Source organism: Rhopalosiphum padi, chromosome 2 (assembly GCF_020882245.1).
Source record: "Rhopalosiphum padi isolate XX-2018 chromosome 2, ASM2088224v1, whole genome shotgun sequence".
Taxonomy (NCBI): domain Eukaryota; kingdom Metazoa; phylum Arthropoda; class Insecta; order Hemiptera; family Aphididae; genus Rhopalosiphum; species Rhopalosiphum padi.
Genome location: NC_083598.1, coordinates 29003312 through 29020082, shown reverse-complemented (window position 1 = coordinate 29020082; position 16771 = coordinate 29003312). Strand labels below are relative to the sequence as shown.

The following is a 16771-nucleotide window of genomic DNA, read 5'->3' as shown; positions in this document are numbered from 1 at the left end:
TAGGATAGTATATGAAATTAGTCTTACAGTTTTTAGATGGTAAAATATTTTTAACTAGATATATAATTAATTATATAAGTAGTTATTTTTTAATATAAAAGTATGAAACAAATATTGAAGTAATTTATTTTGATAAGTGACTGAAAAAATAAATAAATTTAGTTTTTATTGTTATTTAAACTTTATTTTAGGATTTCATAATGACATTAAAAATATCATAATATATAATACCATGTCAAAATTATGTCAAATAAATACATTTTTAGAGGTTCTATTATAACAAACCGTATTTTATGATATGCAATAATTATGTATGTGTTATAAGTGTTATAACTATTGTTTAATCGCAGTAAATTATTTTAAACTTATTCACGTGAATGATTTTTATATTATATTTATGTTTATGACTATAGGAAACTTTAATTTTTAGAAAATATATAAATCATTTTGTTTTTATTTTTTAGGTGCATACACATTACTGACATTGGTATAGGGTATATATCAACAATGATATGTTTACAAGCGTTATTTCTACGTTGGTGTTCACAACTACGAAATTTTAGCATACAACACTTATGTGGCATGCGTCATCTAAGGATACTCTCACTTGCTGGTAAATAATAAGTAATAACTATAATGTGCTATACTGCTATATTTTAAAACATATTTATATTAAAACATTTAAAAAATATATGTAGCTAGGGAGGAGGATATCAATACCAAACAAATTTCCGATCGATAAATTTAAAATGTTGTAAGTCTTATTCGAGATAAACGTGAATAGTTTTGTTTTTACATTAATGCCGTAATATTAGGTCATAATAATGATTATACCACAAGACATTATTTACTATGTTCATAATTTTTAAGGTCAGGTGTGGTACTGTAATGAATATTTTTACGGGTCCATTTACCCTTACAAACATTTCAGTACTGGTTTGTTATAGCCCCGCCATTCAGATTTGTTATCTCCCCGACATCATATAAATTCAAAATAATGAGTTTATTTATTGATATTTATGAATCTAATAATAATTTATTCTAATAATCTAATAATAAATTTAGAAATGTATAAAAATGTTTATGATTCACGGCTATGGTTCATAAAACTCTGCTATATCTTTTAGAATCGTTTCAAATGGATCACTATTATTTAGTTTTGATCGTCACATAAATTCCACCATGTACCTACGAGTCTAAAAAAATTCTGTTCCTCTACGTTTTTTGTTGCCCCATTTGGCTGAACCTCACACTCTCTCAACATTTTTTAAGTGGGCTCCTAAGTTAGGGTCCGCGAAATTATATCTATGATTAACTTGATTTTGTTTAAACCCCCCATGTATTTATTATTACTATGGATGGCGGGGAGATAACAAACCTGAGTTTAGGCTATAAAGTTTTCACTCGTCGCGGCTAGGGTAATAAACCAGTACCAACATTTCTATGCATCTAACATTTTATAAAGTGTTTAATTTTGCATTTTTATTAAAAGCAGTGTAAATTAACCATACATAAATTATTAGGTACTATTAAGATTTAATATTATAACTGAAATTCATTATTTTTAGGTTGTCATTTGTTAACCTCCAGTGGTTTATCCAGTTTAATTCAAATGCGACATTTAGAAGAATTAGAACTGACAAATTGTGCTGGTGCATCACCAGAATTATTGGAATATTTGCATGAGCATTTACCATCATGTTTAATCGTCAGATAAATATTCATAGAACGTAAACACGACAATAATGGAGAGTTGTTAATTATTATTTATTCCTTTTTTGATTGATTGATTGTTTATTTATTTTTTACTTTTTTAAACATCCTTGAATTTCAATTTCCAGTAGATGTTTTGAGTCTGTTATACTTATAATGTCCGCACACATATCATACTTCCCACAATACATTTATTTTTTAATTTAATTATTCTAATTTATAAGATTGTTGTTTTAAGCATAATTTTTTGTTATTTCAACTTTTGGAATTAATTGATTTTGGGTTAAAAATTTAAAATTACAATATTGTACACACCTACTATTAAGTCATTCTTGCCTAAAAACACTATTGTGATTAGGTGTTTAAGTATATATTAATGGCCATTTCCAAACTTGACTAACTGTAATAAACTAATAACTAATAAGCATGTACGAAATGTGCAATAATTAAAAAATATAATATTTAATTTAACGTTTTTTAGTAAACCATTAACTTTAAGTCTATGTCAAGGAAAAATAAATTGGCTGATCATAGAAAAAAAATATAATAAAATTATGGTATTATTATCATAAGACAATATCATAAAGCATTTACGAGTTTGTAGTTTATAAAAAAAAAAAATAGTTTATAAATATGAACCAAATATAGATAAAAAAAGTATTAGCCTTCAGACTACTATACAATACATTTTGTCTAGGTTATAATGATTTGGCACTAATATTTAAGATGTAGGTGCGTGTGATAATTATTTAAATTGTGAAATAATGAAAAACTGTATACTTAGATAATACAGATTTCAACGCTTAAATTTTGAATATAATTTATAATGTGTAATAATAATTAATTAACTTACCAGCCCAATAACCATTTATAAACTAAAATAACTAATACAATATAATATAACCTATATATGTATTAATACATAATTATTAATTAAATTATAAATGTGCAATTAGAATTAACGATTTACCAAAGTTGTAAATATGTTTATCTTTAAGTTGATATTTGATAATGAAGAATTTTAGCAAAACAAAATTTATTATATAATGGTTGAAGATGAAAAAAAATGTTTTTAACAGACTCGCTATACATGTAAAATATCCAATATCTATTATTTCTTCGTTTATTTATTTGTAATGTTTAAGAAATAAACAATAGGTATATTTATTGAATATTCAACGTTAAAAGACTATAAGATAAAAAAAAGTATAACAAATAACAATAAAGTTCCTGGTGGATTCAATATGTATAATCATATAGAGAAAAATAAAAATGTCTATTCGATTCGTTATCGTAAATTGTAAAATGTCAGTCATGTATACATCAAGTTAGGTTTAGTTTTGATTATTCGCGTTTTAAATTTTACACGTGTTATGAATATTACTAAATTTATTTAAAGCTATTCGTTTTGGTTAATTACTTACACAATGATTTGTATACTTTAAATGTGTATTTTAAAAAGTTAAAAATGAAGACTATTTTTCTTTATGAAATATATATTTTTAGATATATCTAAACTGTTCTAACCACCTTCGAAGATCAGTTATGTACATAATGAAAGACTGATAATGCCTTTTTAATAGGTAACCTAGTATTAAAAATACATTAAACAATTGTCATGACAATGCAAAAATAAAAAATGTAATCTGTGTGCGACATATAAAATGTTATATTTTGAAAATTTTCCCCAAATTTAGTGTTTAGAAAGATTTTTTTTTGTGATTAGTTATTATATAGTGTTGTGAATATTATTTATAATGATACTAAAATAGTATATAAAAAAAAAATACAAATATAATTATATCTGTTTAAGTAATTTAGAGAAAACTGTTGGTTGTACATTTAAAAATAATAAAAGACTTGAAAAATTGTTTTTATTGTTTTTTATGCAATACATTGCAATTTATTTTATTTTGCTATAATGATAAAATCTGACCTAACCATTATTTTGTTTTTTTAATACAGGTTTACATTTATGAATTATTTTAAGAAAATTTCTTATTTTATTTTTCAATAAATGTGCTCAGTGAAATAAATTATCTTATACTTACTTTTTTAGTTTTTATACAATTTAGTATGCAAATAAAAATTTTAGAACATGTAAAACAAATAAATTATATGTTAACATATACTGTTTGTACTTTAACATGTCTCCCCTTTTAATCATTTTATTTTGAACTGTAATTTTTTTTTTTTGTAGTTAATTAATTTAATTTATACCATGTACTTAAGAAAAATCATTTTTTAAATATAATATACTATATAAGTAACTTGGTAAACACTGAGCCGAAAATGACCAATATAATTAATATAACTTAAATAAGAAAAAGTGGCAATCTTATTGAAATTTAATATGTACGGTTAAGTTGTAGTATATGTGTACTGATATAATGATATAATGAAAATATACTAAATTAACTGATATAATAACTATTTTAAGTTATGACCTGTAATCCTGCAGATAAATAAATTAGGATTTGTATTAGAATTTATGCAGATTATGTAAGTAGGTAATATACTTATTAAATAGTACCTAAATACTATTGCAATATAAACATTATGGTTGCAGCTGTTGTAAGTTATAAAGTTATAACTTATAAGTAAGTAATTTAAAATTTAAAAAAATAATACAATGTAAAATTATCATAACTTATTTAAAACTAAAATATCAATAAAAGCTTATATATTCACGAGACCCTAGATAATACTATTATTTTTAAATTTAATATCTCAACTGGGCAGATTATCTAATAAAAAAAAATAAAAATAATTGTTTTTATTCTTGTTTACTTTTGTTAACAAGACTAAAAATAGTAGGTATATGGATCTTCTGAACGAAAGATTATTGTCATATAATTATGCATTAGCTAGACGGATAGAACATAATTTTATTATTATTTGGGTACGCTTCACTATAAAATGCATATTTCTATACTTACGGTGAATACTGAGTACTGACTATAGTGTCTAGTGATGTAATTCATTCAATTAATGTGACTTTACTTAATGTGCAAAGCTCTACACCTAGAATGTTATCCATTGTATTTGAAGTCTTGTCAAGGAAATTTCACGTATATCGTATCTTAGTAACGTAATTTAAATTTCTTTTAAATCTGTATTCTACTATTCTGTATAATATCACCATTTCAATTCAAATTTTCAACCGAAATATTTCTGTTATTTTATTTCTTTTATTTTACAAAATAATTTGTGTGATTGTTAATTACATATATTTTTTACAAACCAGAACACAGTGAGCATTAGCCACTGCGAAACTACTGATGCATGACTATTCGTCATTATTATAATATTTATAATTTATATAAGCTATAATATTCTTATTATTCTTAATAAATAGTAGGTAATACCTATAATTATATAGTCATGAGAACCATAAAACTATTATACGGCAGTTTTATAGCTATAATATTAACATAAGGCATAAAAAATATAATGTCCTCTTCACGTCTCTGTCACAGTCACTATACAATTAGCATACTTTTCCATGAAGATTGACACGACTCACTTCACACGCAAATATTATTCAAAATATCGCTCATCTTCGCAAATACACAAAATAATATGTGAACGTTTGGCGTAGTCGCACTAAAGCACATCTATGATAATATGATTCGTCAGTCGGACACCGGTAACACCTATACGTGTAGCCTATATAATTACATTTATATCGATTGCGGAATTATAAATAGTTATCAGATAATTTATAACACTCTAGTTTTATTATACAGTGCAATTCGCCAAGCATGCTCACCCCCAAATTTGGTATTTAATAATAAATTTATTTAAATTCTGATTTTAGTAAATTTAAAAATACTAAGGTTATACCTATATATATACTAAAATTATATTTTCGATATTCTTTATACTACTTAATAAGTGTTTTTAATGATAAAAACTTCTGTTTTTCGAAGAACAACCTCTTTTATGTGAAATTCTAACTTTAAATTATTATATCTCAACAATTACAACAAAACACAATACCTATGTATTATAAAGTATAAAAATATTGAAACAAAATAAAACGGATAAAGCTCATATTATAACATTTTTAGACCTGTTTTCAGTGTAAAATTAAGAATAGGTATGTTTTATTTTTAATTACCTCCCTTTTCTACTGTAAATAGTATAATTTATTTAGTGGATAATTTTTCTTAAATATTTACATACTATAACAAAATTAGAACAAACAGTTTTTTAGTTGTTAAAAATTTATATCAAGGATAATAATCATTAAAAATGATTTTACAAAAATATAAAATAGACGTAATATCGGATAAGTATAGGTACTATACCTATTTATTATACTTGAACCATTTTTACAAATTTTAAATATTGATATAAATTACAAACATTTTCAAATTACCATAGCCTCATATCCTGCCAACGCATTATCATGGACCTATTATAACCTTATAATGTTAAAGAAATCAAAAATTAAAATTTGATATTGAATATTTTAAATATTTTCGAAAAGTTATCGGCTAAATAATTTGTCGTAGAATTATAGGTAAGTTGTCATTTGAAACAAACCGAAGTTTATATCTTCACAAGACACTGCTTAAGGGGTACAAAAAATCTCAACAACTTAAACCCATAGTCTTTAAACAATAAACATAATTCAAAATTTCAAAATCAGGTATTAAATAACTGAATTATTTTAGGAGAAAAAGGGGGGCGAGCGTCATCTGCTATGATAGAAGACGTAATATATAATAAGACTTGTCGTGTTTAAAACGTATGATAAAAATTATTTATCGAATTTTAATTTCTAATTTCGCTATTCATATGTCTGCAGTTTTGTGTTATCATATATAATAACTGTGCTGTCATAGAGGACACCGCGGTAAGTCTGTCACAGACTATACGTATCTAAAACATGTCGCTAAACGCGGCTGCATAACAGATCGTACCGTCCTCGGGCATCGGTTGACGTTCGTAAAACGTTTGTCGGGTGGTCGGTGTTGCTCGTTGCAGTGCCGGGTCGGGTCGAGTCGACCGCTGACCGGAGTACTGCTGTGACAGTAGCGCTGAATGGGCATCCCGCTGGCCGAGCCGTCTGAGCGGGCCGCCGGGCGGAGATCGGCCCCAGAACGGTTCGACGCGCATACTCCCGCCGGCCACCGCCCTCAGCAGGAACTCGGCGTACTGCGACCGGACGTCAGAATCGCTACACTCGTCCAACTTGTCCAGCCACGCGTCCACCGTGGTCCGGTCACCGGGTGCCAACTGCGTGTGCGCCAACGCCTGCACCGTTCCCCGGTCGCATGCGTACAATTCCGCCGCCGCCAGAATTTCGGCCGTTTGTCCGTTGTCGTTCCGGGTAGCGGTCCGCCGCCACTGTGGTGTACGCGCCGAAAATTCGTCGTCCGCTTTCTCTCCGCCTGCAGAATCGAAGATGGCGGTGGCGTACTGCAGTGTATCCTCTATTACGCCTCGCGGGTGTTTCTCGTTTTCATTATCAGGCCTAGAGACTTCCGAGAGAGACTTCTCCGCCGCCACCACCACGTCCGATCGTCTTGGCCCACCGCCGCTGCCGAGCTCGAAGGATTTCCTGCTCTTCTCACTCGTCATCGAAAACTTATAAACACCATTTACGAGACTGCACCCACGTATATTTATTTTATACGTTTGTCGCAATGACACCTCTGATCACTGCTTTCGGCGTACGATCAGCGACGTGAAAAACCTATTGTGCAGCGCTGGCAACGCACACAATATTTTTTTTTATAACACTGTGTCTGTGCTCTTTGTACGATACAAGAACCTGTATATACTATATTTTACAGTTTTATCACTGAACTGCAATATTATTATGACGTATTGTGTGACGACTATGACGGAAAAACTAACATTTATTATTGTTATGGTTACAGACATATTGATATTGTAACTATTTACCGAGCAGAAAATACTTCAAAACCACATCATTCATACAAAATCGAAATTAATTAATCGCGTCCTTTCGTCTAAACACTAAACAATATACATATATACTAGGAACTATACGAAAAAATATCTACAGTCGAAATATCTACGTAAAAAAAAATCCGTCAATTTATCTCTAGTGAAAAATATTTCGGATAAAATCATCTTCGTAAAAAACTAATTAAAATAGTCATTTTCCCGGTTCCCTCGAACGATGTTAGACGGATGATAATAATTGTATTTTGTACTTGCATCTACACGGTTCGTTTATAATCAATACAGATAATTTAATTCGACACAGTATTTCAGCGACACCATGAATTTAATTTAGCATTAGGAGCAAACCACGTAACTATTTGGAAGTTTATTAAATTTTTAAACAGGAACAAGCTTTACAAGAGGTATTATTGTATAAATCTATTATACAAATTGATAATTTTGAATAAAATAAATTATATTAAAAACTAAATATATATTTTACAAGTGAAGTTAGAAAAATTAATTTCTAGAGACCTTACTTAAGAGAAATCGCACATAACCTTAAATTAACCCAACTAAAAAAACAAATTGTTCAATCGATACCTTGGGTTGATGCTTCACTCATAATCTAAAATTATAATATCTTTTAATAAATAAAATTGCGAGCTAATTGGGACTCGCATTGAATTGTTATGGGATTTTTTTTAAACAAAATAAAATGGCATTTAATTTATTTGTTGTTATTCTAATGTACAATATAAACATAAGACACTGTTCTCGTGTTGTAGCTTATAATCTCAAAAACTACTCCATCTATTTTGATCAAATTTTTATATGTTGTTTTTTGATATAACAGGAAAATTTAGTCAGTAGTTTGAATCGCATTCGAAAATATATTATGTTCTTTATATCCATCATCTCGATCGAATTAACTCACATACCTACCAGAATACACCGATGCCAATTAGTCCGTGAACTAAATACTAAAACTGAGATAGATCGAATAAATAAATAAATTTAGCACCGTATTTTATATTTGTTAATTTTTTTCCTGGAGTAGACAGGTTATGCAGGTATTATATAATATACATAATTTATTTATATTATAATAAAATATAATTTTTTTAATAGTAATTTACTGATTTACCACTACACAATTTTTACTTTCGTATTACGTATAATAAGTTGTAAGTAGTTCGTATACTATTGTCGTACTACACATAATTTATTTTAGTAGTTTTTTGGATAAATATCCAATAATCCATTTTTAAATTGAGAAATTAAACACGATTTTAATAGACATAAATTATATTTATATAGTTAGAAGTGAAAAATTATGTGATTCACATAATAAACCACCATCAAAACTATATTTATAAGATCCATTATCCATTTATAATATTTATATACATCCAATTTGCTACTAGAAACCACCCTGTAAAATAAAAATCTAAGCATTTTTTTCTAATAGACACAAAGTTAGGTTAGGACACAAAAAAACGCATGATTGTGATCAATATACATAATACATTTAGTCGTATTAAATTACACTTTAGAAACTAAAATGCGAGTGAGCATGCTTTGTAAATCACTCAGTATAATACGATCGAGCATATCACATCACAATTGTTATGTTTGTTATGTCAGTATCAGACGAAAACAATACAAACATTGAATATAAGATATGAATATATAAGCCACGAAATGTGATAAAATTCGTTGTGTTTGTTATTATATTTAACGTTTAGGAACTAGTCTAATATGTCATTTAGATAAAACTATATGAATAATTAGTTTCAATTTTGCACAAAATGGTTTTATATATTTTTAAATAATTGAAATTATTTTAACAGGAAACAAGTTTTATAAAAATAAAATGGATCGATATATATATTTTTTTTATTCAAATCATTTTTATTCATAAATATGAACACTGATATAACAATATTAATTAATATTTATGTTTTATTACCGTTCTAATTGTTAGATTTTTCATGTATCTAACACTCGTTTATCCCAGATAAATAATACTGTGATAGTTAACTTTTAATAATTCATTTTTATTTCTTATTTTAATAATTTTAAATATTAAATGAATTGCTAATTGTACTTCCTTTATGAATAAAATAGAAATTATCGACCTTGGCCGTTGTGTTTTATTTTATTATTTTTTTTACCGATTAGGTGTGGACGAAAGACCTTGGAAAAAGTGCAATATACACTTCCCGTCTTGTACTCCATCAGAAACGGCAGGTATGTATCTTTTTAAAAGTAAACCCTACTGTGAAGTGAAAAATAAATACAAAAGAAAACTACAGAGTTAAATAAATATATTACTATCAAGTATATCAATACACAATGTATATAAATTATAAATTATAATTGGTAACATATTACATTGATTTTAACACTAATAATAGTAAACTCTTTTTGTCTCTGCTGTGCTGGAGCTTACATATTTAATAATAATACAACAATATAATTTAGTATACCTATCGCGCTTGTATGTAAACAATACATAGCACGTGAAAAATGTAATATATTAAAAATCTATATCAGGAACTAACAACGAATAATTATAAATCCGAACCCAGCCGTTCAATTTCGTTCACGAAATAATCCATATCAGATTGATCTAACGACGAGTTTTGAAGTACAAGTCTGAAGAAGTTCGGCAAATCGTCGACTGGCTGGTACGTGATCATCATTGTTCCTTCTTTCATCATCCTCTCTTTAATTTTCGGCGCCACCTGTAATCACCGATGGAGTACGTATATATAGTGTGCTCGTGGGTTAATTATATAATATTTACAAGTATAACTAATACCGTTTAAAAAATTGAATAACTGATCATTCTATTTTTTGCTTTTACCCTCGAATATCATAATACATACCTTATGTAATTTATTTTTGAAATCCGGTTCGTTCTGACGTCCACGCAGGCTCGGTGGTATATACCAAAACGTTATGTTTGTGTACTCTGGTTCTTCTAGTACCAATTTGAAACCCGGTCTGTTCCGTATCATCTCAGTAAAGTATTTGGCGTTGTCGAAATTTTCGTCAACGTGCGCTTCTAGTCCGTCTGTTCCCTGCGTAATGAAAATAAGAAAAACAGATCAGTATTATTAAATAACTATTACGTAAAACGATTTTTTTGTGTGGATATCCATATCCGATCGCCAAATGTTAGAGCGTACCTTGGCTTTCCACATGAACCAAAATTTGAACACGTCCGCCCGGCGGCCGCACTGTATGTGTTTATCGCCGGTGTCATACGTCGTGTCATAGAACTTGTCTTTTTGGAACAGATATTGAGCGCAAGAAGAATTGCTTTCGGTCAGTACGCTTTTGTGTTTGGTCAAAAATGTTGAGCACTGCTGTGGTGCAGTGAGCATTTTGTGAGGGTTCCAGGTGACCGAGTCAGCTCTGCAAGGGATAAGGAACAACAATTAGTCACTCGATTTAATTTCAACATAATTTTTTATGATGTGTTAATTTATTATTATTTTATTCTAGGTACCTGTCGATTCCGGTCAACAGGTGCTTGTGTTTCTTAGACATTAAAGCTCCGCCTCCCCAAGCCGCGTCAACGTGTAACCATATTCCGTATTCATGGCAAATGTCAGCGATTTCCGCTATCGGATCAAACGCCCCCAGGACTGTTGTACCTGCAATTTTTTATTCGTAATACCAATTATAATTTATTATTCCTCATTGCCGAGAAAGTATGTAACTCGATGTCAATGGTCACTGTACAATATTAATTATTTATCGGTACTACAACCAATCAACGGGGTTTTCACGATGATAGCCTATTAATTACTATCATTAGTAAATTTATACTAAAAGGTTCGAGGTCTTTGATTAACCGTTATACTTTCACTTTTTTTAAATAAATGGTTTTGTTCCAAGTAAAATTATACGTTAGATTAAAAAACTTTAAAACTCCATAAAACATTTACTATTAAAACTGTTTTTAGTTTCTAAATGTTAATATTATTAACGTTTTCACTTTAAAATAACTGATAATTCATTATAATCATAACATATTTTATTAATATAAAATTAAATCGTTTAAAAATGATAGGTGTATTATTAAAATTACTATACATAAGCTTAGTTATACAATTATTTTGAAATTATACGACTATTATTATTTTGATTTTCTATAATATACGTTGTGAAATTACGACGCACTTATAACCTATGTATATCTTTATTTAATATATTTAGATACCTAAATGGCTAAATTTAATAATATAATAACTTCAATATTTCGTTTACTGATACTACAATTAATGAATACAATAAAACTCTCCGAACTTTACCTGCAGTAGCAGACACCATAATAGGAACTGCCTTTTCTTCTAATGTTCGTTGAATTTGCTGTCGTAAATGACCCACATCCATTTTTCCCTTGGCGTCTGTGTTGATTAAATACAAATTATCCGAACCAATTCCCTCGAATGCACATAATTTTTTGATAGAATAATGCGCATCGACTGACGTATACACTACTAACCTCGGTAATCCATGCATCCCTTTTGTCTATTAACATGTATTTATATACATTTAAATAATTGACAATATTATAACAAAATATTTTTTTTTTTATTCCACAACTGATAAATAATTAAAAATTATGTTTGAAATTATAATTTAGCATTTTTTATTGTTGTTGAATAGTGAATATGAACGGATCCATGAATAAAACTATACATTTTGACGTCAAGAATTCGTATCATGAAACCGTTATCTTAGACAAATCAAAAATCAATAATATGATTTATATATTGTTGAGTGTTACATTAGGATAATTTCGAATCTACTTACAGTAAAACCTCGATAAGACGGAATCGCTTGGGACCATGCAATTTTTCTGTTCAAAAAAATGAAATTTGAAAATAAGCACCAAAGAAATTTTCCGTATTATCAGGATTTCCGTTTTACCGAAGTTCTGTCTTATCGAGGTTATATACTGTATTATAAGACCGTACAATTTTACTCGATATTAGGTACGCGTATATATTATATTATGTCTGTAAACAATTAACTTATTATGGACGTATAATAGAAGAAGAGGCTGTATGTTGTCTTCACAAAACGTGTATTGTATAATATAGTAAGTATAACAGCCCTAACTTAGATTGTAACCTACCTTGACCTCAGGGAAAGCAGAAAACCTGGCACAGTTAATCGCGTAGCCGTTGGCTATTGAACCGCCCGGACAGAATATACCATCACCATTGCCATCGGGGTATCCCAAGAACTTCCTCATTTCCCTCAAGACCGTTTCCTCCATGATGGTCATAACAGGCGCCACTTCAAACGTGTACACGCTCGGGTTAAGCGCGTCGGTCAGCCATTGACCGATCAGACCATAAGGGTCGACGCTACAAACAATACAATTCATAGTAAGTATACCTATAAAAATAGACATATAGTTAGTCCATCCACAGTCATCAGTCGATTACATGTAGCATATTATACCTAGATTATATTGCTTAATGCTTTTATAAGTTTTTTTGTGGGGGAGGGACTATAGACAATAGACTAGTTTTGAAATTTCGAATTGCAAAAGAAGGGATGGGAAAGATTTCCCACGCACAGTTATAACTAGGGAACGGATTTAAATGCAAATTGCATTTTTTCTGAAAACATGTCTTTCCAAGCACAAAGTTCATTACATACCTACATCAAGAAATTAAAAAAATTAACTTTTATTTTGCATTTGTTTTGCATTTTTAAAACTTTTTTATGTTTTTAAGTCATTTTTATATAGGATTGATAAAATTCGATAAAAATTAAGCAGCTCCTGATTATACAGTGCTATTATGAAACACAAGATAAAAGTATAAAGAATTTATTTATATATCTAAATTGTATATTCATTTTTTGGCAATAATTTTTAGAGTAAAAAGAAGAAAGGAGAATTTGAAGATAATGACAATGATAAGAATAGTTAATACTTAAGAATAAAAATCTATATAATTAAACAAATTTATTCCATGTTAAAAATAATTTTAAGAGCATTTTTAAAAAAAATATCTGTTATGTGTTCATTAAATCGTATTTTTCTTGTTTATTAGAGCATTTAAATCCGTTTTCTAGTTATAATACTATTAATTTATTTGAATGTTTCAAAATAAAAAGAGACCAACTTTAATATTACTAAATTTAATGTAAAATACAGATTCATTTATATTTTATACTATATTACAATACTTAGTTTCACCTAAGTAGTAAGTTGTATGTATGTATAAATGATATTGACGATATATATTTTAAGGTAAGAAAAATGTATGAACTAATAATCTGGTAAATAATGTTATAAATTATTTTTCATTAATACCTATCAAAAAATAGTAAATAATAAACATATTGTTGTAATATTCTAATAATAAAAGTACAAAACGTTTCTTATTTTGTCAGATATTTTTTTTTCAATTTATAGTTTATAAATATCACATTTAATATTATTATTCGTCTTTAATCACGTCTGCTGTAATATAATATGTCTATTATATTATAGTCTCTTCACTACATCACACAATAATAACGATTTAACAATAAACTCAAATAAAAAAATATTAAGTACAAAAAAATGTATAGTAAATGCTTAGGGTGCTTCGGATCATCTAACATCCATCCCCTCATTGTTGCCCCCTGTAATTGCGGCTTACCTCGCGTACTCACCTGGAGAACAGTTGATTAATAAAATATGGATGTCCGGTCTTGACGCTGTGCTCTATGGTGTCCTCAATCAAGTGCAACAAGTGGCCGTGGGTGGTGGGTGAACGGTCCAACGTGAAGTCGAATGCGGCCTGTAGCTCTTCCGGGCTCTTCCAGTTGAGCACAGGGCGCCGGCGGTCTGTTCCCCGGAATACCGCCTGCTCGAGCATCAGGCGTACCGCGTCCCGGATGAAGGCCTCGTGGTCGGCCGCGTTCGGCGCGCTCTGGTATCCGCACACTGCCGCCGACAGCGACTCCAGCGACGGGCCTTTGCCGCCGAGCGTCTCGTCCTGGACAACCTGCACCCCGGACGCGGTTACCATTAACTCGACCGGGCGCGCGGTCGCGTAATCTGTGGGCGCCGACGCGACTGGCATGACGATAGGCATGGCGATGACTATAATAATATACTGTGTTTTGCGATAAAATAACACTGTAAAATAAAAGTATTATCTTCGATGACCGCATAACATGGTACAAAACGATGACAATGATATTACATTTAGTATACCTTTTTTTTTCCGGCTACGTTCGGCCGAAATACGATCGCTTCGGAGTGCGTCGTTAAATGCTGCTGTTATGCCGCTCTGCAATTGCACGCTGCAAACACTCTGCGGATAAGTGCCGTCGTGTCGGTATGAGTAATGACTATACTGAACCGGCGCACGGCCGACTGCGGCGCTTTTATACGGTCCGCGCGACGGTGAAGGTTAATGAACGAACGCGGTGAGTTTGATTTTGAAAATCTCTTCCCCGCCTGCTTCTGACGGTCGAATGGGTTGTATATTATGTATAAATAATATAGCAACATCATAAACTTAATAATAATAATATAATAGGTTTAATCAAAACTAATTAAGATGAATGGTGGTGCCGAACGGATCTATAATTGCGCGGTCGTTCTGTTCGCGGTTTTAATTTTTACCGCACTACCAAAATATTATGATATGTATGCAGGAGGTATATATATATATATAATATTAATTGTTAGATCATTCTAATTCGTCCACTGCGAATAATGCGCGGATTGTAAACGGTTCCCAACTGCCTATACTGCTGAGGTAGGTACGCATCATGACTCACGGAATGACTTGGGTTATGCCACGAGACTTAGCACGATTCTATGCATAAGTGCGGTTAAACACTTAAACCCAAGTACAAATGACATCGAGTCAACATTGTGATGGGTAAGTCGCGGTGAAGATTGTATGTATTTTGTAAAATATGGACCTAAGGTCCTAAACAATAAACATATGACAATTGGATATGTAATTACGGCATCTAGACCGAATGATTATTGTGCGATTTTAAGCGATCGCTTCGTGACAATATGTCACTCAGTTTTGTTTATATACAGATATACTACTATTTTACAATAGTACTACAGTAAGACTTAGAAGTAATGTTAAGTCAATAGGATGTGTTGCTGTGGTATTATATATATATACATAATCTGATATGTATATATTTATCAGATTTCCTGGCATAGGTAGTTTTACTATAGTGTAGATTTCCTAATGTTTTTATACACTCTAGTATATATAGGTACCTATATATATACTAATGGTGATTTTTGATACACCCTTTTTAATTATCTCCACAAGACACAATAATATTATTGTTATTTGCTGTGATAAATTTTCTGACCGGTTGTTTAGACGATATATAGGTAGTAGGTACTCTCCGCGCCGCCATGCATATATATCACCGTCCTTGTGCCGAACCCAGCGATAGATTTATTACGAGTATTTTATGTATTATGTATTATAGTGGACGTAGTAGTAATAGTAATTGTAGTAATGGAAAATACCAATATAAATTAAGTAGTAGCATTATTGTATTATACTGTATGTCGTTAGAGAATCCAGCGAATGTGGGACATATATACTATACAGGTGCCGTCTTGGCAATCTGACCCTCGGTCTTAATAATTAGCCTACATGCCCGCAGCCTTCCTACTATGATTTTCAATTCAAAGAAGACAGGTTTTTACGCGGTTTTAATGTGCTTGCGTCAAAATTAATTATTTATTTTGCAGATACGTATGTGAAGAAAAAAAATGAAACAGAACGCCGAATAAAGGACGTGAGTGTATGAATCCGCGGCGCATTGTTATTTGTTCCGTGATAGCACACCACGCGAGACTGCGATGTGGACTGAAGACAAATCGTTATATAGGTACAACTCTTTGATGACTGTCGAGTCCAATAATTAATTAATACACTCGGAATACAAAATTGTTTATCAACATTATGTTGACACAGGTGTTTTGTAATACCACAGTATTACACTATTATAGCCATCGATCACATAGTATTCACCAATGTTTACATATTGCAAATCTCCAATGTCATATCATATAGCACAATCAATTAATGTGTATAGATAAATTATTATTTTA

The 16771-nt window shown here is 30.1% G+C and overlaps 2 protein-coding genes across 3 annotated transcripts in view; one reads left to right on the top strand and one right to left on the bottom strand.

Moving 5' to 3' along the window:
- The window catches only part of LOC132921127 (F-box/LRR-repeat protein 16), a 34792-nt gene extending 31208 nt beyond the window's left edge, over positions 1–3584 (top strand). Inside the window, exons 4-5 of the mRNA XM_060983980.1 lie at positions 465–613; positions 1569–3584. Coding sequence (XP_060839963.1) covers positions 465–613; positions 1569–1717 — 298 coding nt within the window. The 3' untranslated portion in view covers positions 1718–3584. The remainder of the gene's footprint in view (positions 1–464; positions 614–1568) is intronic.
- Positions 3585–9951: 6367 nt separating this feature from the next.
- LOC132920810 (cysteine sulfinic acid decarboxylase) lies at positions 9952–15039 on the bottom strand. Of its 2 annotated transcripts, none has more exons than XM_060983501.1 (8): positions 14882–15039; positions 14335–14803; positions 12797–13031; positions 11967–12186; positions 11159–11306; positions 10836–11064; positions 10533–10727; positions 9952–10388 (listed from the first exon to the last, which is right to left on the bottom strand). In XM_060983501.1, the coding sequence occupies exons 2-8, from the start codon at positions 14757–14759 to the stop codon at positions 10215–10217; spliced, it is 1626 nt and encodes a 541-aa protein (XP_060839484.1). In that variant the 5' UTR covers positions 14760–14803; positions 14882–15039; the 3' UTR covers positions 9952–10214. The 2 variants fall into 2 exon arrangements, with proteins under 2 accessions (XP_060839484.1, XP_060839485.1); XM_060983502.1 differs by having other exon boundaries at positions 14871–15037.
- Positions 15040–16771: the final 1732 nt, after the last annotated feature.